Source organism: Anthonomus grandis, chromosome 3 (assembly GCF_022605725.1).
Source record: "Anthonomus grandis grandis chromosome 3, icAntGran1.3, whole genome shotgun sequence".
In the NCBI taxonomy this organism is placed as follows: domain Eukaryota; kingdom Metazoa; phylum Arthropoda; class Insecta; order Coleoptera; family Curculionidae; genus Anthonomus; species Anthonomus grandis.
The window spans coordinates 3,183,946-3,206,551 of NC_065548.1; the positions used below are offsets into that span (position 1 = coordinate 3,183,946).

The 22,606-nt window shown below is 32.7% G+C and overlaps 1 protein-coding gene and 1 long non-coding RNA gene across 4 annotated transcripts in view; one reads left to right on the top strand and one right to left on the bottom strand.

The window, feature by feature from the left end:
* The window catches only part of LOC126734700 (uncharacterized), a 95,832-nt gene that overhangs the window by 42,147 nt on the left and 31,079 nt on the right, over positions 1–22,606 (bottom strand). For 2 of the 3 annotated variants that reach the window (XM_050438419.1, XM_050438417.1), the window contains exons 10-13: positions 8,782–9,019; positions 3,906–4,126; positions 3,658–3,853; positions 3,512–3,532 (exon numbers count right to left, since the gene is read on the bottom strand). In XM_050438419.1, the coding sequence (XP_050294376.1) occupies positions 3,512–3,532; positions 3,658–3,853; positions 3,906–4,126; positions 8,782–9,019 (676 nt within the window). The remainder of the gene's footprint in view (positions 1–3,511; positions 3,533–3,657; positions 3,854–3,905; positions 4,127–8,781; positions 9,020–22,606) is intronic. The other variant, XM_050438418.1, reaches the window with a different exon arrangement.
* LOC126734703 (uncharacterized) lies at positions 268–2,239 on the top strand. The gene is made up of 3 exons (XR_007660148.1): positions 268–334; positions 1,473–1,583; positions 2,145–2,239. It is a non-coding gene; the product is annotated as an uncharacterized LOC126734703 (long non-coding RNA).

Here is a 22,606-nt window from a genome sequence, read left to right on the forward strand (position 1 = left end):
TTTTTTGGTCATTTGGAAGTAATCTGATAAGAGGTTTAGACTTTTGTTTTAATTCTATTAATTCTAAAGTAATTCCAGCATTTTATTCCAGGCGTTTGTGTGTCTGGAATAATTCTTTTACTACTTATAAGTCTCTCACAGGTATTTGAGTTACATGGAAAGCCTGGAATAATAATTTAAATACTATTGTGCTTTTTTTGGTCATTTGGAAGTAATCTGATAAAAGGTTTAGACTTTTGTCTTAATTCTATTACTTCTAAAGTAATTCCAGGATTTTATTCCAGGCATTTGTGTGCCTGAAATAATTTTTTTACCACTTATAAGTCTCTCACAGGTATTTGAGTTACATAGAAAGCCTGGAATAATGATTTAAATACTATTGTGCCTTTTTTGGTCATTTGGAAGTAATCTGATAAGAGGCTTAGACTTTTGTTTTAATTCTATTAATTCTAAATATTCTAAAGTAATTCCAGGATTTTATTCTAGGCATTTGTGTGCCTGGAATAATTCTTTTACTACCTATAAGTCTCTCACAGGTATTTAAGTTACATGGAAAGCCTGGAATAATAATTTAAATACTATTGTGTCTTTTTTGGTCATTTGGAAGTGTCTGATAAGAGGTTTAGACTTTTGTTTTAATTCTAAATATTCTAAAGTAACTCCAGGATTTTATTCCAGGCATTTGTGTGTCTGAAATAATTCTTTTACTACTTATAAGTCTCTCACAGGCGTTTGAGTTCCTTGAAAAACCTGGAATAACGATTTAAAAACTCTTTTGGTCATTTTGATGTAATCTGATAAGAGTTTGAGAATTTTGTTTTAATTCTAAATATTCTAAAGAACTCCAGGATTTTATTCTAGGCATTTGTGTGCCTGGAATAATTCTTTTACTACCTATAAGACTCTCACAGGTATTTGAGTTACATGGAAAGCCTGGAATAATAATTTAAATACTATTGTGTCTTTTTTGGTCATTTGGAAGTAATCTGATAAGAGGTTTAGACTTTTGTTTTAATTCTAAATATTCTAAAGTAACTCCAGGATTTTATTCCACGCATTTGTGTGTCTGGAATAATTCTTTTACTACTTATAAGTCTCTCACAGGCGTTTGAGTTCCTTGAAAAACCTGGAATAACGATTTAAAAACTCCTTTGGTCATTTTGATGTAATCTGATAAGAGTTTTAGAATTTTGTTTTAATTCTAAATATTCTAAAGTAAGTCCAGGATTTTATTCCAGGCATTTGTGTGTCTGGAATAATTCTTTTACTACTTATAAGTCTCTCACAGGCGTTTGAGTTCCTTGAAAAACCTGGAATAACGATTTAAAAACTCCTTTGGTCATTTTGATGTAATCTGATAAGAGTTTTAGAATTTTGGTTTAATTCTAAATATTCTAAAGTAAGTCCAGGATTTTATTCCAGGCATTTGTGTGTCTGGAATAATTCTTTTACTACTTATAAGTCTCTCACAGGCGTTTGAGTTCCTTGAAAAACCTGGAATAACGATTTTAAAACTCTTTTGGTCATTTTGATGTAATCTGATAAGAGTTTTAGAATTTTCTTTTAATTCTAAATATTCTAAAGTAAGTCCAGGATTTTCTTCCAGGCATTTGTGTGTCTGGAATAACTCTTTTACTACCTATAAGTCTCTCACAGGTATTTGAGTTACATGGAAAGCCTGGAATAATAATTTAAATACTATTGTGTCTTTTCTGGTCATTTGGAAGTAATCTGATAAGAGGTTTAGACTTTTGTTTTAATTCTAAATATTCTAAAGTAACTCCAGGATTTTATTCCACGCATTTGTGTGTCTGGAATAATTCTTTTACTACTTATAAGTCTCTCACAGGCGTTTGAGTTCCTTGAAAAACCTGGAATAACGATTTAAAAACTCTTTTGGTCATTTTGATGTAATCTGATAAGAGTTTTAGAATTTTGGTTTAATTCTAAATATTCTAAAGTAAGTCCAGGATTTTATTCCAGGCATTTGTGTGTCTGGAATAATTCTTTTACTACTTATAAGTCTCTCACAGGCGTTTGAGTTCCTTGAAAAACCTGGAATAACGATTTAAAAACTCTTTTGGTCATTTTGATGTAATCTGATAAGAGTTTTAGAATTTTGGTTTAATTCTAAATATTCTGAGGTAAGTCCAGGATTTTATTCCAGGCATTTGTGTGTCTGGAATAATTCTTTTACTACTTATAAGTCTCTCACAGGCGTTTGAGTTCCTTGAAAAACCTGGAATAACGATTTTAAAACTCTTTTGGTCATTTTGATGTAATCTGATAAGAGTTTTAGAATTTTCTTTTAATTCTAAATATTCTAAAGTAAGTCCAGGATTTTCTTCCAGGCATTTGTGTGTCTGGAATAACTCTTTTACTACCTATAAGTCTCTCACAGGTATTTGAGTTACATGGAAAGCCTGGAATAATAATTTAAATACTATTTTGCCTTTTTTGGTCATTTGGAAGTAATCTGATAAGAGGTTTAGACTTTTGTTTTAATTCTAAATATTCTAAAGTAATTCCGGGATTTTATTTCAGGCATTTGTCTTAAGTATAAACATAAGTCTCTCACAGGTTTTTCAGTTATTTGGGAAAATTCAGTTGCTTGTAAAAATGATTTTCAATTTCCATTTCTTACATATTCCTTCCAGGCCTTTTAAGCCACTTTCCAGCCTATTCCACGGATTTGAAGTATTTTTTTAAAGCCTTTTTAGAATCTATTATAATTTTTTATATTTTCCAGACATTTAAGGCACTTTTATATTTTTGCCCTTGCACTTCAAGCCACTCCCTTTGGGCAGTCGAGTTTTACTATTGTTTCCAGATTTTAAACCCATTTCCGATCTCATTTGAAGTATTGAATGCTACTTCCAGGAATTATTCCCTATATATTCCAGGCATATCTACTCCAAAACGGTATTAAATAAATACGAGAGTCTCACTATTACATTCATATGTTAAAAACATGTAAATTTATAATATATATCCTATTGTTAATTCATGAAGTATTTTGTCAATATTTAGGAATATGAATAGAACGTACTTGGGATATTGGTTTGAAATATCTCTGAATAGATTTAGGTGAAACTGCCTGGAAATAATATGTATTTTAGTAATTGTTCCAGGCAATTGAAAAGCATTTTTGTGCCTGTTTCAGGCAATTATAGAAATTTTATGTTTCGTTCAGGATTCTATTGAAAAATGTAAATATATCACTTGTTTTAAACAGACTTTCAAATTAATTAACAATAGGACAAAATTATTAACTTTTTTCTAATTTTTTCACCCCAAAAACTCTCTTTTTCTTGAGATTTTCTCCCATTAACAATCCTTATTCTGCCCACCAAAAGTATTAAATGGAAATTTGAGGTAAGAGGTGAGTTTTTTCTCTAAACTAGTTAATATATTTGATATTATGAGTTATTATAGTAAGATGATGAAACAATGAACGTTAACAAAAACTGATTAATAAAATCAAGACGAATAAGCGCAATATGTCACATACCTTGCTGCGTAACCATGCTGTCTATAAAAAAAAAAGAAATAAAAAAAAAGAGTTTTGAGAAAGGAAAATCATAAAAATTATTCAGTTATTTAGAAATGGTGCAAATAGGTTTAAAATAATTCTTTTTTTTTTTTAAGAGGACTTACCAGGAATTAAAATCTTTTTAGGTTTTTCCACTGGGACGGGTTTGGTCTCGGTGGGACTTATCAAGTTTTGGAACTTTTCAGCCGCCTCGAATATTCTCGATTTTCTCCTTTCCACCGGTTTCGTTGGGGTCTCTTGCTTCTCTTGTTTGGCACATGGTTTTTCATGCACCGGGGTTACAGTACCGTTTTCTTTAACCTGAAAATGAACCTTGAGCTTTAGGTTTAAAGGTTATTATTGTTATTAGTACCACCGGTTTTTCCTTTTCTTTCTCGTCCTTTTTAATAATCTCCTCCAGCTTGACGGGTTTGTCGTTGTCATTTTTGTCAGTCAAAATCTTCTTTTTAGGAACCTTTTTCTTTACCGCAGTTTTTTCTTCTAGAGACTTTACTTCTTCTGTTTTATTTTCTGGAGATTCAGCCTTGTTTTCTTTGTCGACTAGGTTTTCTTGACTAGGTATTTCATTTATGCCTTAAAATACGTCTTTTAATTAAAATTCATGTTATTAAAATCTAAATATCTAAACCATTGATGAGTTACTTATTTTGTTGGGTGTTATAGTAAAAATCAATTTAGAAAATACTATCTCGTACGCGGAATTATTGAAAATAAGAAGGAACTATATTTAATATATCTAAATAATCATTATACCAAAATACCTTTCGTTATATTTAATTTAATTTAAAGTTCAACAAATCTTGACTATAATAATTTACTTGAGGTATAATAGATTTTTTTTTTATATACCCAGCAGCTGAGGTTTTATCTATCGAAAGCTTTCAAGACCCTTAAATCTAATAACACTATTAAAATTCTTTCAGTAGATAAAGATAATGCTACTGTTCTTTTACTATTAACACTGATGAAAATAAATTAAATTTATTAATTAATGATGATATGATCAGATTTATAATTTACATAAGACATAAAAACCAATTTTCTGACACTGACAGATTTAAATTAACTCCACATAATAGTAAAACACCACATTTTTATCGTTCACCAGAAATACTTTTTTTTACAAATACATAATCCAATTTATAAAGACCATAAATTAGGCCTGTGTTCAAAATTTTCATTCATTTCTACATTGATACAAAAACAAAAAAAGAATCTTTTTCTTTTATAAATAAATAAATATATTATTCTACTTGAATATGTACATAAAATGAATGTTCCCTTAAAAAAAACATATAGTTAATAATATAAGTTCACCTACTCAGCCTGTTGCAAAATATCTTTTAAATATTCTATCTCCATACACTAATAATGCTGATTCATACATTCCAAATTCTCAACACTTTTTAGAAAAACTTTTTACAATTTCTTTACCCCCATGATTTTTTGGTAAGTTGTGACGTTGTCAGTCTTTTTTACTAATGTTCACAAAATTTTAAATATTGTTAAAAATTAATTAGAGAATGATAATAATTTGGTAGAACGAACAACACTAAGTTAGTACAATTATAGAACTTTCAACCTACTAGGTAAAAACTACTCAATTCCAATATAATAATGAATTTTATCATCAACTTTTTTCAAAAGGTTCTCCTCTTTCACCAATTTTAAATAATATATTTATGGAAAATTTTGAGTCTAAAATTATTAATACATTCGATAAAGAAACCTAAAATATAGTGGCGATATATTGATGATATTTTTTCAATATATCACCCTAACGAAATAGACCTTAATATTTTTTTAAATTACATTAACTCCAAAGAATCCAGTAGAAAATTTACTCTCGAAAAGGAAACTGATGGTCAGGTTCGTTTTTGCTTTAAATCGCAAAACATATTAAGATATCTATTAACGAAAACTAATCTTTTAATGAAAATGTAATATTTAAAAGTCCTGGCACTTGCGGTAAATGTTACACAGATAGAACGTATGTAGATGTAGATCATTACCAAAAACAATTACTGAACATAAATCTTACATATAAAACACCATGATTTTCAAAACTCCAAAATTACACAACCAAAATAACCCTTTCGGCCCCAATGGGACAAATTAATCCCAACATACATTTCTTAACATCTGCGGGGCGCTATCTGTCCCTTTTTTAAGGGAAATAGTCATTAGCGGGTATTTTAAGGTTTTAACAATTTTTCGACAGGCAGCGACACGCTTTTTGGAGGTCATTCTGATTGTAAACGCCGAAAAGCGAGCACGTTGTTGGTTTTTGACACTGTTTTTTTACAAATTTGATAGTTTTTGTGTGGTTTTTGAAGCAATCTGTTTAGGTAAGTTCAGCATATATAATAGCAAAGTATTTTGATGGTTTTTTTGTTTTGGTTTTTGCATTTTGGGTGTAATATTTGGCTATGGGATATATGTGTCCCAGTGGGTTTTCTTATAGGGTGATTTATATCCCAATGGTATTTTACAGTATGTCAAGAAAGAAGTTGACTAGGGCAGAGCTTCAAGATCTTGCTGACAATTTAGAAGAGTTGTCATCCAGAGAAGAGGTGCAATCCCCATATGAAGACTCTTCCTCAGAAGAAGACCCATTCCACGAGTCCGACGAGTTGTATCAGCCCTCGGATACTTCGGACGAAGATAGTGGAGACATTGAAAGTGATGCACACGAGAACCTAACCCAACCCAACGACGGCGTTATTTCTGCTGAAAATTCAGATCAAGAGGCTGAAACTCCTGTTACAACTGGTAATATAATTTGGTCATTATTTACAAATTCCTATGTCCCAAGATTTAGCATTCCAAATGAAAGTCAATTTCAATTGCTGCAAATGCTAGACATATTCACTAACATTTGTCCTCGAAGTTTATTTACTTTTATTGCTGAGTCTACAAACCAGCGAATCAAAATTTACAAAAAAAAAGCAGGTGACTTTCACTGATGCAGGGGAGATTATGATTACTATTGGCTGCACATTAGTTATGTGTTTCAATAAGGTGCCAAAACTTCGCCATTACTGGTCATCGAATACATCTGTGGGAAACAAGGCCATCAAATCGGCCATAACCAACCAAACAAACAGGTGTTTGTTTTTAATATCCAAGCTTTATTTCAATAATCCAGTCAAGCCAGAAGGGGCCAGTAAGATTTACTATGTACAAGAGCTTCTATCTTGCTTCAAATATACGTTTCAGAAATATCGATCCGACAGTACAAGTCAAAGTATTGACGAGAGCATGGTGAGCTTCAAAGGAAGATCTTCACTGAAACAATATATGCCACAAAAAAATAATTTTATGCCTGTGAAAAGAGACCATAATTTTATGGTCTAGATGATGATGCCAAAACAGGATATACATACGATGCAAATGTATATTGCGGCAAGGACGACGTTGAAAGGAGCGGAACTTTGGGCGAAACTGTTGTAAAAAAATTATGTGAAACTATACAAAATCCAAACGTAGTTCTGGCCTTTGATCGATTTTTTACATCAGTCCGTTTGATGGATTCCCTCCAATACCCAGCTGTGCGAACAGCCATTATTACAAAAAAAGACATGCCAAAAAAATTAATCGAAAAACGAAAAATGTCTAGGGATGAATGTGAGTTTTTATCAAATCAAACAAACTCTATCGCGATCAAATGGCAAGATACAAAGCAGGTTATTCTTTTGAGTAACTGCCATACCCCTGATATGACCTGTGTGAAGAGAAAAGACAATACTGGGCAGAGAGTTGACGTACCATGTCCCACTGCTATTGCATACTACAATGAAATCATGGGTGGTGTGGATCTGGCTGATTAGATGAGTGGTGTGTATGACTTTGGCAGAAAATCATGCAAATGGTGGAAAAAAGTATTTTATCGACTTTTGATGATTGCTGTTGTTAACAGCTGAGTAATATATAATGACTTACGTCGTACCCAAAAAAAGATACCCTTACTGGAATTTTTATTTACCTTAACAGAGGACCTAATCAAAGAAGGACAACAGCAAACTTCAGTCAAACTTCGAAGAAACAGTTGTGGAAGGCTGTCAAAGAGATCAAAAGTAATGAAAAATGTGGGTAATCACCTTCCAATAGAAACATCGAAACGGCGAAGATGTGCTCGTTGCGCTCTTCAGAAAAAAGAACGTAGAACCACTACTATTTGTGCAATGTGCGATGTAGGGTTGTGCAAGCATTGTTTTGCGCTTTATCATTCGTCCTAAAATAGTTACCTTTGCGGGTTGTCTTTTTGTGAATAAAAAAAATAAAAATTCTGAAATAGAAAAATGTGTTTTTTTTGGCCCCTAGGGATATTTATAATCCACCTAAAAATCCCGCTGGGATATATTTGTCCCACAATTTTTTGCTCTCCCTGTATAAATATTTTTTATTTTAACTAGTATATATTGTCAAATGATCTCTTAAAATACCATAACTCGCAAAAACATCCTTAAAATTATTAAAAATAAAATTGGGTCCCAAAGGGTTAAAACCATAGAACAAACGAGGCTGCCTCCTCAATTTTAGCAAAGAAACCAATTTCAAAATTACGTCAATTAAAGAAATGTGCATTTATAATATTAAATGAAGACAAATGTATAGCGGTTGATTTTAATAATAATTCATTCTTAAAATTAATTGATAATTTGAAATATGTTTTATTTGTATATTTTCTTATTAAATTATCCAATAAAATAAGTAACTCATTATGAATTCGTCATAACAATAAAGATTCATTATTTATCTCTTAATTTGAGGAATACTGAATGTCACCTTAAATTTGGGAAAAAATTAAAGACATTATTACAAAATGAAGCTTTTTACTCAATGGATGAATTTTACGCTAGACACTTTTAGTCATATTGTTTTGTTTTATACGTAATTTTTATTATTGTTATTCACTGACTAGTTTTGATACATGTATTTTATAAGTTTTAAAACCTTTACCTGTAATGTTTCCTTATTTTGTTTTATAAATATTGCCACTATTTTCTCCTTTTTACAGCTTTGTTAACAACTTTTAGGTTTATAACAATAAAGCAATTTTTGAATTTGATTTTACTTAAACCATTGGTGACACAAAAAGGATTTTTTTAATCTTGCAAGCTCTTGCGAAGTTGCCAAGACTAAGCAAACTCTTTTCAAACTAATAAAACTATTGCGAAACGCTCTAATTTCCCAGTTTTAGTGAACAAAAAAAAAATTTTGCTTACCTTCTAAAAGCTTACCCCCAAGACTCGACTGTGTCCTCTTCACTTTCGAAACTGATGGTGACTTCTTAGCGTTTTCCTTTTCCTTAACTTCTTCCATGATTTCTTGACACGCGGCCCCCTCTATCGAAGGATCGATGTCCATCTCCCTCGTTATCGTTTGCGTTGAAGATTTGTTTAGGGGCGTCACTTCGGACATACTTGCGTCCTCTTGAACCTTCTCTTTGATCGTTTCATGTACCTATAAGAAAAATATGTTAATTCGCCTTAATAATAACACGAATATATTTCAATTCATCAAGAATTTTAAAGGAATCAACCGAGATAGTCTGTTGTAGTATATTTCTTTATACAATAAATATATTATTTTAACTATTAAAGCAATAGAATGAAAGTAGTGGGTGTAAGTGAGTCAGAATAGAATCTAACGGATAAATTAACATTTTATTAAAATTGACAGAATAACTCGCAAAATCCGATGGAGAAATGAAAATCAAAAAGTTGTAAGCGGCAATCTTTCTAGGGCTTACAGTGGATGTCATTACATATAGTATTTTCATAGAAATAGAAAGATTGAATATATGATGTAATCGTTGTGTAATCTTTAATGATTATGGTGAAAATGCAGTGGAGTCGTAGGTTAAGGTAAAATGAAAATCCTGCAGTCTCCCTCCACTTATTCATTAAACATTTAGTCATTTAAAATTCCCTACATGGTTCGGACACAGTGGTGTCCGTCATCAGAGGATAAAAGGTTTAAAATTGGTATTAGCCATACGCCCCAGGGTTTGATTCCATGTCAAAAAAACCCTCTATTTATTATTATTGTTTTTTTTTTATTTTATTATTTTTAATTTTATTTATTTACATTCTGTTGTTGACAAGGACAACACTCGTAAGACTAATATGCTTACCTTTAGGTGTGACCTTACTGGCATTATTCTTGACAGAAATAAATTAAACAATACAGAAAGTTTAAAATTCTTTGGTATCAAAATGGACAGAAAACTAAATTTTGATTATCACATAGGCGCTCTATCTAAGAAACTGTCTTCAAATTGTTACGTTTTAAGAGTTATTTCTAGAGAGTTGGATCAAAGTTCAATTAGAATGGCCTATTTTCCCCAAATTAAGAGTAATTTAAGATATGGTCTTCCCTTTTGGGGAACCTGAAGTGTTTATCTCTTTAAGTCTTTGTTTGAATTACAAAAGAATGTTGTTCGAATTATGTACCATCGTGCCGAAAAAAAACTGGGACATTAAAATTAAGGTAGGGAATTGTCTCCTAATCTCTCCTGTAAATCGCGTTCCTTATGTATATTATGCATATTTACGCATTATGAATTTTTGAAGTCTTATTAAATACATATTTAAATAATAATATTGATACAAAACATTTTTATTTTTCGATATTTATTTTTATTTGGAACACATTTTATAAATAAACCAAAAGTAACTATACTCTATTTCAGAAGTGTATAGAGCAATAAACTGGGGAATTCCGTTCTGTTTGGCTACATTTCGTGGTAGTTCATAGGCGCAGGTACTTATAATATTTATGAATTTAATTTTCATGGATTAAATGCCTTTATTTTGAAAGAGATTAAATACTAAATAAATACTTTTAATCCTTTTGTATAGGTACCTATCTTTTAACTCTTTGTAACATGCAAAAATGGGGTCAGGTAATATATACAGACTATAAATACTTTTAAATCATATTTTAAACGTTAGTAGTCACTGCTACGCTGTAGTGTAATCACAATATTATTATCCCAATATTTAAAAAATGGAGGTATTCAGTCCAACGAAAAGATGTACTAAAAATTCTCCACTATCACTGAGTGAAAAAGTTATTATTTTAAATGTACATGATTGCATAAAACACGATTACCCTAGTTTTACTGTGCAAGAAATTGTTGAAAAATGTTCTCGAATGAGTGGAATTGGAAAGTCCACCATTTTCAAATTGTTGCGGGAAAGAAAAGTAGCAGGTCAAGTGGAATCTCCCAAGCAAAAGCCAGGACGACCTACAAAAGTCCTTGATGAAAATGCTAAATGTATAATTCGAAGAAAAGTTCACTCTTTTTATTTTAAAAAGGAAATACCCACCCTAGACAAAATTTTAATGGAGCTTGGCCGAGATGACAGTATTCCGTTGATAAGTAGAAAACTTTTATGGAAAACTTTAAAAAATATGGATTTTGCCTGGGAAAAGCATAACCGCAAAGCACTTTTACTGGAGAGCGACGAAATTGTTTGTTGGAGACGACAATACTTGAGAAGTATCAAGCAGTACCGCAGGGAGCAAAAGAAAGTTTTTTATCTTGATGAGACGTGGATTAACGAAGGTTATATAGTCCAAAAAATGTGGCAAGACAAAAATATAACCAGTGCTCGCCAAGCTTTCATAGAAGGCCTGTCTACGGGTATTAAAGTACCTTCGGGAAAAGGAAAAAGACTTATAATCACACATATTGGAAGCGAAGAGGGATTTTTAAAAGAAGGTCTGCTAACCTTTGAGTCGACTCGCACAGGAGATTACCATGAAGACATGAACTCAGACGTTTTCGAGGACTATTTTGGTGAAATGATAAAATTTCTTCCGGCTAATTCGGTGGTGGTTATGGATAACGCAAGCTATCATTCACGGCGAATAGAGAAGACGCCAACTTCAAGTTGGAGAAAGCAACAAATTATCGATTGGCTGACTGCAAAAGGTATTGCGTTTGAAGCAAATTTGATAAAAAAAGAACTGCTGGCAATAGCAAACTTACACAAAACTCGTTTCATGAAATACGCCGTGGAAGATATAGCCGAAAAATATAATATAACTGTACTGCGCTTACCGCCATATCATTGCGAACTAAATCCTATAGAACTGATATGGGCGCAGGTAAAAGGATTTGTAGCAAGACAAAACACGACTTTTAAAATGAAAGATGTTAAGCTACTGTTTGATCAAGCCTTTACGGAAGCGACACCAGAGAATTGGCGAAAAGCAGTCCAGCATGTAATTAAGCAAGAGGACAAAATGTGGGATCTTGACAACCTCATCGATCAGACAGTCGATCCTTTAATTATAATGTCAAGAGGTGATGACAGTTCGTCAGATGACGAAGAAGACTGCAATCTATTATAATTTAAAATTGTTATACACTGTTCAAAAAGTGCCAGATCCAAAAGTGACATTTTCAACTGTTTTACTCTACATATTATGTTCAATAAATTTGTGAAAAAAATATATTATTCCATTTAAACAAAAGTAACTTTCTAAAATAAAATAGCATTTAAGTACATTAATTATAAGGTAAAAGGCAAGTCCCAGTTGCACGCCTTTGGCGAACCGTTTTCAATGTTTATCAGTATAAAATATTGGTGGATCACCAGGTACCACTTTTGCATACCTAATGAGGTTTTATTGCTCTACACACTTCTGAAATAGAGTATAATATCTTTTTTGATAATATGGAATAAAAAATTATTAATACTTAGTAAGCGCATCGTCGTTATCAATTACAGCGTGCAAACGTCGTGGCATACTTAGAATTAAGTTTCTGGTATATTCTTTGGTTATTTGGTCCCATGCGTCATCTATCTTTAGGCGTAATTCATTCTGATTTCTAGGGCTAATAGTACTAGCGGTACGCCAAAAGATACTGCATTTTTGATACCAAGGTGCCACTTGGCACAGATGTTCCTTAAAACCATTTAGACGATTTGGCCCGAAGAACACTCGAGATTTTCCGTGTGGGTAGATTTTAGGGGAGTGGGGGTAAAAATTAAGAAAAAAACAAATTGAAAAAAATAAATTTATCCTAGCGGCGAGATCTGGGTGTCAATTTCATATAATTTGGACCCAAGCAATTTAATGGTCTTGCCAAAAATGTAATGCAGATACTGGAAGTCTGTCATAAGTAAGATTGAATTTTGTCTTTAACCAAAACCGGGTCGTGTAAGGTGTCTAAACTTATGTTTTCCGGGTCAAGGAGGTATATAGAAGCCGAGATATAAGCCTTCAAAGTTTGGGTTTTTTCGTTTTTCGGGTATACCCCACCGTATCGATTTTTTTCAAAAAAATATATTTTTTTCGAATTCGAACTAACTATACCAGCACATATCATAGAACAATCCGTTCTCATCAAGTAGATCACGAAAATACCGGGTTATAAGGGAATCCGAGCAGAACTAAGAAATCGAGTATTTTTTCGACCTCGTTTTTGAGGCCAAAAATGGGCATCAAAAATGCCATATCTCGGCTATTATACAAGCTATGACCTTGCGGAAGGTCTTGTTGAATTCAAAATGACAAAACTAAGACAAATCCGTTGGAATTTTCCCGATAGCTCTTATAGAAGCCGAGATATAAGCCTTCAAAACCTTCGGGTTCCTGATAAAATTTAATATTTTGCATTGGTTATAATGCATGAGTTATCTATACTCTATTTCAGAAGTGTGTAGAGCAATAAAACCTCATTAGGTATGCAAAAGTGGTACCTGGTGATCCACCAATATTTTATGCCACTACCTTAGTTGGGTATTAGTTTCAATGTAAAATTCTTTCTTTTCGTTGATTGCAGGTAGTGCCACCCGGTTTTGGGTCAATTTATGAGTTTTGCCCATTGTTACCCACTGATAAACATTGAAAACGGTTCGCCAAAGGCGTGCAACCGGGACTTGTTTTTTACCTTATAATTAATGTACTTAAATGCTATTTTATTTTAGAAAGTTACTTTTGTTTAAATGGAATAATATATTTTTTCACAAATTTATTGAACATAATATGTAGAGTAAAACAGTTGAAAATGTCACTTTTGGATCTGGCACTTTTTAAACAGTGTATAACAATTTTAAATTATAATAGATTGTAGTCTTCTTCGTCATCTGACGAACTGTCATCACCTCTTGACATTATAATTAAAGGATCGACTGTCTGATCGATGAGGTTGTCAAGATCCCACATTTTGTCCTCTTGCTTAATTACATGCTGGACTGCTTTTCGCCAATTCTCTGGTGTCGCTTCCGTAATGGCTTGATCAAACAGTAGCTTAACATCTTTCATTTTAAAAGTCGTGTTTTGTCTTGCTACAAATCCTTTTACCTGCGCCCATATCAGTTCTATAGGATTTAGTTCGCAATGATATGGCGGTAAGCGCAGTACAGTTATATTATATTTTTCGGCTATATCTTCCACGGCGTATTTCATGAAACGAGTTATGTGTAAGTTTGCTATTGCCAGCAGTTCTTTTTTTATCAAATTTGCTTCAAACGCAATACCTTTTGCAGTCAGCCAATCGATAATTTCTTGCTTTCTCCAACTTGAAGTTGGCGTCTTCTCTATTCGCCGTGAATGATAGCTTGCGTTATCCATAACCACCACCGAATTAGCCGGAAGAAATTTTATCATTTCACCAAAATAGTCCTCGAAAACGTCTGAGATCATGTCTTCATGGTAATCTCCTGTGCGAGTCGACTCAAAGAGTCGACAAAGTCGACTCTTTTAAAAATCCCTCTTCGCTTCCAATATGTGTGATTATAAGTCTTTTTCCTTTTCCCGAAGGTACTTTAATACCCGTAGACAGACCTTCTATGAAAGCTTGGCGAGCACTGGTTATATTTTTGTCTTGCCACATTTTTTGGACTATATAACCTTCGTTAATCCACGTCTCATCAAGATAAAAAACTTTCTTTTGCTCCCTGCGGTACTGCTTGATACTTCTCAAGTATTGTCGTCTCCAACAAACAATTTCGTCGCTCTCCAGTAAAAGTGCTTTGCGGTTATGCTTTTCCCAGGCAAAATCCATATTTTTTAAAGTTTTCCATAAAAGTTTTCTACTTATCAACGGAATACTGTCATCTCGGCCAAGCTCCATTAAAATTTTGTCTAGGGTGGGTATTTCCTTTTTAAAATAAAAAGAGTGAACTTTTCTTCGAATTATACACTTAGCATTTTCATCAAGGACTTTTGTAGGTTGTTCGTCCTGGCTTTTGCTTGGGAGATTCCACTTGACCTGCTACTTTTCTTTCCCGCAACAATTTGAAAATGGTGGACTTTCCAATTCCACTCATTCGAGAACATTTTTCAACAATTTCTTGCACAGTAAAACTAGGGTAATCGTGTTTTATGCAATCATGTACATTTAAAATAATAACTTTTTCACTCAGCGATAGTGGAGAATTTTTAGTACATCTTTTCGTTGGACTGAATACCTCCATTTTTTAAATATTGGGATATTAATATTGTGATTACACTACAGCGTAGCAGTGACTACTAACGTTTAAAATATGATTTAAAAGTATTTATAGTCTGTATATATTACCTGACCCCATTTTTGCATGTTACAAAGCGTTAAAAGATAGGTACCTATACAAAAGGATTAAAAGTATTTATTTAGTATTTAATCTCTTTCAAAATAAAGGCATTTAATCCGTGAAAATTAAATTCATAAATATTATAAGTACCTGCGCCTATGAACTACCACGAAATGTAGCCAAACAGAACGGAATTCCCCAGTTTATTGCTCTATACACTTCTGAAATAGAGTATAGCTGAAAATCGCTTATGGTACATAGCGTCCATTTTCGATAACCGTAGGTTATTTTTAATGCCATAAATGAATTTCCTTACCCCAAAAACATAAGTCTAGGCATCTTACACGACCCGGTTTACGTTAAAGATAAAATTCAATGAAAAGTCGGCCATTTTTTTAAAATGGCGGCTTTTGACAGACTGCCAGCATCTGTATGGCATTTTTGGTACTACCATTAAATTCCTTCGGTTCAAATTATATGAAATTGACACCCAGATCTCGCCTCTAGGGTAAATTTAATTTTTTGATATTTTTTTTTTAATTTTAACCCCCCACCCCCTCTAAAATCTACCCACACGGAAAATTTCCAGTGTTCTTCGGGCCAAATCTTTTAAATGGTTCTAAAGAACATCTGTATCACAAAATGCAGTATTTTGCAAGAATTGCCGTTATACCGCTAGCACTATAAAGTTATCTTTATACATATATTTTGCCACTTTACCGTTAAACGTTTTCAGTTGGGTTGATATCAGGGCTTTTCGAGGGCCACGGTAAAACTTGAATTCGTTTTTCGTCTAGATAGTTTTGAACTATACGGGCTGTATGTATAGGAGCAACATGTTGGAAGATAAAATCTTGCCCATAGACTACACCAACCGATGGCATCATAACATTGTTCAGGTTATTGCAATATCCTAGGGCATTAAGCCTTCCCCGCACTATTTGACAAACGCCTGGTCCTCTAAAACTAATCCAGAACCAAATGATTAGTTATATGTGTATTGTTAAGTTTTCATTTAATTTTCATTTAGTTTATTTAGTTCATATTAATTCATGTTCTTTTATCACTCGGTATTTTTTCTTTAGTTAAATTTAATGCCTTTGGTTGACTCACCTTGTTAAGGAAGTATTTTATTTGTTTAAATAATTTAGTTTTTTTTTTGTTTTGAGGCCTTAAACAGTGCGCGTTTCATATTTATTCGAGCTCTAATCGTCAAACAAGCGCAAGTCACCGATCTAAACACAAAATTGGAGGAAAGTCAAAATAAAGTTTCGGAGCTGCATTTAAAGGTAGACAATTTAGAACAAAATTCGAAAGCTAAGCAGCTTAGGCTCTATGGATTAAAGGAATCCAATGGTGAAAAACTAAAAGAAAAAGTCCAGCAAACCCTTGCTGTTAAATTGAAAATAGATGATTTAGATATAGATGCGTGTCATAGAATAGGACAGAAAAATCCGACTGACAGCAAACCGCGGCCGGTAAGAATGTTTTTTAACTCCGTGGCAGCCAGGCAAGAAGTTTTTTTCAAGAAAAAAATACTTAAAGGATCCAATATGGTCGTTGTTGAAGAACTAACAAAACACAAATACCATCTGTTGCAGCTAGCTAAAGAGAAATTCGGAAAAGAAAACGCCTGGTCAAAAAGTGGGAAAATTTATGTAACGAAGGATGGAAAGAGTGAAATAATAAAAACTGAGAAACAATTGGAACAATCATTGTAATTTTTTAGGGGTAAAAAGGTGAAATGCGTTAACTTAGTAAGAATTTTTTATTTCTTTTTTTCTTTGTCACTTTTGTTCATATCCTGTTTTTTTTTTATATATAAGCTTCTGTTTACCTTTATATACTAGATCCCTAAGTTTTTGATTTCGATTTTAAAATTCGTATCAAGTTAGTAGAGTACCTATCCTACGTAGCCAAAAATCTGTAACTTATATCAACCTATCGTTTTTTATTTAAGGGAAAAAAAGAAAAACACTTTTTTGTATTCTTCTCTCATTCTTTGCATAAATACGTTACTGAAGTACTCAATTTAATTAACAAATTTAACTATTAACATGATTACATTTGCCATTTTTTGAAGAATTTCCAAGAGTTAATCGGACTTAGTGGAAAAAAAATGAAAGGATTCTCATTCGCATTTTATAACATAAGATCATTGGTACCTCACTTGGCTGAATTTAAAACATTTTTGTTGGAAAAAAAATTTGACTTTGTTGGTCTGAGTGAGACATGGTTGCATTGTGGTATACCGGACGATGTTTTAAATGTTGATGGTTATAGATTTTTAAGATTAGATCGCAGTGCAGGCAGAGGCGGAGGTATTGGTATATTTATTTCAAATTCAATTGAATTCGAGCAGCTACATTTAAATTGTTCGCCAGTACTAGAGGAGGTATGGCTTAAAATTAAACTTCAAAACAAAAACGTTATAATAGGCACTGTATACAGGCCTCCTTCAGGCTCTGTCTCAGATTTTCTGGATACCCTTGAGAATAGTTTATCACAACTTTATACAAATTGCCATGATATTATATGTGGTGGAGATATAAATATAGACCTGCTAAATATAGAGGACACAAAATCACAGAATTTCAGGAAAACAATAGAACTCTTTGATCTAAAACAAACAATTAATAGTCCGACTAGAATCTCAAATAATAGCTCAACACTAATCGATATTATTTTGGTTTCTACGCAGGAAGCCAGGCAAGATTTTTACGGTACTAATAAAGTAAATAATCTCTCTGATCATTATTTAGTATTTGGTCAGTCTTATTTTAAAAATGTAGTAAACACCTACAAATCTATAAGGTCAAGATGCTTAAGTAAAATAGATAAACAAAGCGTGCTCAACTGCCTGGCTGTATCTCCTTTAAATAATACTTATTATATAAATAATCATGTGTTGAAAGTTGATTTTTTTACTAATACAATACTTAACTTATTTGATCAATTAGCTCCCTATAAAACAATTAACTATAAACATAGAAACCAGCCATGGTGTACTTATGCTGTTCAATGTTTTATCAAGCGAAAGGATCAGGCTTATAACAAATTTAAAAAAAAATAAAACCCCTCTAAATTGGAATTACTAAAAATACATTAAAAACGAAACTACTAGTATTATAAATAGAGAAAAAAGAGCCTACCTAGAACACTTACTAGAGAATAACAATGGCAACGGAAAGATTTTATGGAAAACTCTCAAGAATCTTAATATTTTAAACAAAAAGTCCGGTGATACCATTCCCAACAATCTTAATAACCCGAATGAAATAAACAACTTTTTTCTTCAATTTTCTCAACTTGAACCGCCAGATCCGGACTTGATTTTATTATATACTACTAGTACGGCAAAAAACTTTATTGAGCCTTTTTCTTTTAGATTGACGGATGAACAGGAAGTTTACACTGCCTTATCATCAATAAAATCAAATGCCGTTGGTCCGAATGGTCTAAACAGTGAAATGCTAAAATTATGCTGCCCTCAGATTCTAAATATTTTAGTTAATATTTATAACTCGTGTATTCTCGTATCTAAATTTCCAGACTCCTGGAAAATTACTAGGGTTTTTCCGTTGCCAAAAACTAAAACCGAGCCCACAAACCTTTCAGAATTAAGACCCATATCTATTTTATCACCCTGCTCGAAAATATTTGGAAAAATCTTAACCGCTAGAATAATAGAACACCTGAATAAACACAATATCCTTCCCTTGAGACAATCGGGATTTAGAAAAGGTTACAGTTGCTGTACAGCATTGTTGGACGTGGTTGATTCAATAATGTCAAATATAGACTCTGGAAACTCATGTGTTTTGATATTGTTAGACTACACAAGAGCGTTTGATAAGGTAAACCACCAGGTTCTGTTCGCTTTGCTATTGCATATTGGATTTTCACAGAGTGCTGTCGATCTAATTAAAAGCTATTTATCTAATAGGGTTCAATATGTAGAAACTGATAAGGGATGTTCGGACAAAGGGTCGCTTCACTGTGGTGTTCCACAGGGCTCCGGGCTATCCCCGTTACTATTCTGCATATACACCTGTTATCTCACACATGCCCTTGAACACTGTATTGATTATAGTTTTGCTGATGATAAACAATTATTATACTCTGTCACACCTAATAGCATAGCACAAACTCAACTTAACATAAATAAAGATTTGAATCAACTAGTTCGAAACTCAGAAAAACACCAGTTAAAATTAAACCCTTTAAAAACTAAAATACTTGCTTTTGGAAAACAAAAAATTGACTTAGAAAACCAACTTAAAATTAATTTAAATAACTCAGAGCTTACCTTTGAAAAAAAATCTAGGAATTTGGGGGTAATTTTAGATACAGATTTAAGATTCAGCGAACATGTATCTGCGTGTGTACAGAGGGCGTATGCAAATTTAAAGCTGTTATATCCACATAGGCGTGCACTAAGTCAAAAACTAAAATTAACATTGTCAGATGCTCTTGTGTTAAGCCACTTTAATTATTGTGATGCATTGTATGGTCCATGCCTAACCAAACAGGATAGGGACAGGATACAGCGAGTTCAGAGGTCGTGTTTGCGGTTTGCATTTGGCATAAGGAAGTTTGAGCCAGTAATTCACAAACTCAAAACTTGCAATTGGTTGGATATGGAAAATCGCCGTACATTTCACTCCGCTGTCTTATTCCACAGAATAATATTTAATAAAAGTCCACCATATTTGTACAACAAAATAAAGTTTAGAACAGATGTTCACAACTTAAACCTAAGGTATAGGGGCTTAATATCTCCTCCTTTCCATAAGACTGCCTTGTTTGCAAGATCTTTCTCTTATAATGTTTACCTAATATACAATCATATTCCTCTCGAAATGAAAATACTCACGCCAACAAAATTCAAATATCTATATAAAAATAACTTGCTAACACACCACTAAGTCTTGTTGTTTTTTATTTATCTTTTTTTTTCATACGGTATAGTGTACTTGTGTTTTGGATAGGTACAAACGTCTACTATAAGTATAAGAACTAGGAACTATTAGAATGTTTTAGGTAAAAACAGTGTTGTAATTTACTTGTGTTGAAATTATAAAACTACATACTACTTATGATTTGCTATTGTGCTAACATTGAATCTATATATTAATTTAATATTCTTTGTTGTTAGTTACAGTTACAAAATTTTCACGGAGTTTATTCAATATCAGTTTTACTGCCTTAAACTCCATTTTGCAGTAATACATTTATCATGTATGAAGAATGTATACCAATAATGCATTGTAAACTTGTACTATTACTGGCAAATAAATTTATTTATTATTATTATTATTATATTATTAAACAGTTTAGAGTCGCGACTCAACACCGAAAAATCGCTAGCGTGAAAGTGTAGATAATTCGTAAATCTCGGCCACCGATAATAGAAGGTAAGGTCTCACAACAGCTTTTTCCAAGTTTTTAGTTAATCTCATTAAGTGTTTACAGTCCACTAAATTACCTTTTTTTTCATCGTGAGTTAACTAACTTTTTACTTTTATTTTTTTTAATTGAACTCAGCGCAATTAATCAACATGTATATCTTTCATCACATCTGGTATTAGAAGGCCTGTAAATGCGGAACGTAAAGGTTTTTTTCATTTGAAAATATTACCGTTTCCCATGTTGTTTTGGTGTGCATATTGATGGGCAAATTCTAATCTTCTCTGTTTGTTTGCTTCAGTCAAAAATATTTTATGTGTTGCACAGCAACTTTTAATTTCCGAATTTCTTATCCTACTACGAGCTGTATTAGCAGAACCAGGAAAATGCGTGTCTTCTTTCGCCTTTATTGCTGTTTCAAACGGATTGTTTGTTAGAAAGCCAATTAACTCTCTATCTTGAATGTCGTTTGAAATTTTTGGTCGACCAGGACCTGGATTTCTTACAATAGCTCCATATTCTGTAATTTTGCCTTAGCTAAGGAAACGGTATTTTTACTAATGTCCAATTCTTCTTATAAGAACTACATCCATCAGACGAGTGTATATTATTGCTTTTTGTTGAGGAGAAAATTCAGGCATTTTGAAAGAACGATTTTGTTGACGCGGCTGTCACAAAATTAAATTAACTTTGAAAACATCAAAATATATTATTCTAATAGACCAAGAGATTTAGGAGATTTTGCTGTCCCAGTTTTTTTTCGGCACGATAGTACAATGTTGGATTAAGGGAATCATGTAGGACGGTATTTTTAAATAATAAACTTATGAACTTGCCGTGTCTGATTATTCTTGACAGTGTGTGTTTAGTTCATAGAAAATATAGGCATCTTATTACACAAGGACAATATAATACTCGTCAAGAACAACATGTACCTTTACCCATACCAACAAATGCCCTTGTAAAGGGATCATTTATCTATGATGCAAAAAAAATGTATCACCATTTGTCCTCACGTCAGTGAGGTGTTCCTAATGTCAGTGTAAAAAACTTTTGATTAGTAAGGCTTATTACACCTTACGATGAATTTCTTAATGATCGACTCGTATGAGTAATGTTAAGATTTATGTACCCACCCTATTTTATTTTTCGTTTGTATCAAGTGCTTTATTTATATGTTGTGTCAATTTTGTGTTTATTTTTATTTGTATTCCGAATTTTGACCTATGTACTTAGATAATTTTATAATTTATTTTAGCTTTGTCATTGAGATGTTAATCTTTTAACAATAAAACATGTTTTGACTTTGACTTAATATCACACCTGATTGGGCTTGGACCAGCACAACTTTTACCTCATTTAACCGAAACTATATCTCTTACAGTTTACGAAATCCCCATATATAGCGTTTTAACTGGGACACCCTGTATATCGAGCAAGATTGCGTGTTAATCGAACATACGGGGACAATTTTAAGGAATTTTTGTGAAAACGGTTACCATTTAACTAAATAAAGAAATAACTCTCGTATTATGCCTAGGGTTTCCAGACCGGGATCCCAGGGTCCCGGGACATTTTTAATCCCGAAAATCCCGGGATTGCTGTAGGTCTCGAAAATCCCGATTTTTTGTGACATATAGTTATGAATATTTACTGATAGTACCGCCAACAAGTGTCGAAGCTGAAAGAGCCTTTTCTTCGGCGGTCACATTTGCGACTAAACTTATAGTTGGATCAATGGATCTTTGCGTTCACGTCACTAAACTATCATTCAACTCAACACAATTGTTTCTCTTCCGCTCTCTTTCTAATTTAGACAAATCAAATGAGAAAGAACACAGAACGTAAGTCTTCAAAATACTCGACCTACGGTCGGCGCAACAGTTATGAGTTAGACAAGGACAAACATCCGATCGCATGTCTATGATAAACTTTCAACATCATTGGCTCCCCGTCGGGTTTTAAAATCGATTATTTCCTTCCAGGAGGGTGCCCGTTTTCGCAAAAATGTACTAAATATAATACATTTTTTATATAGAAGTATACTGATATAATATACCGGGTGGCGCATCGAAAACGAAACAGAGCCAATAACGGGCAGTCCATT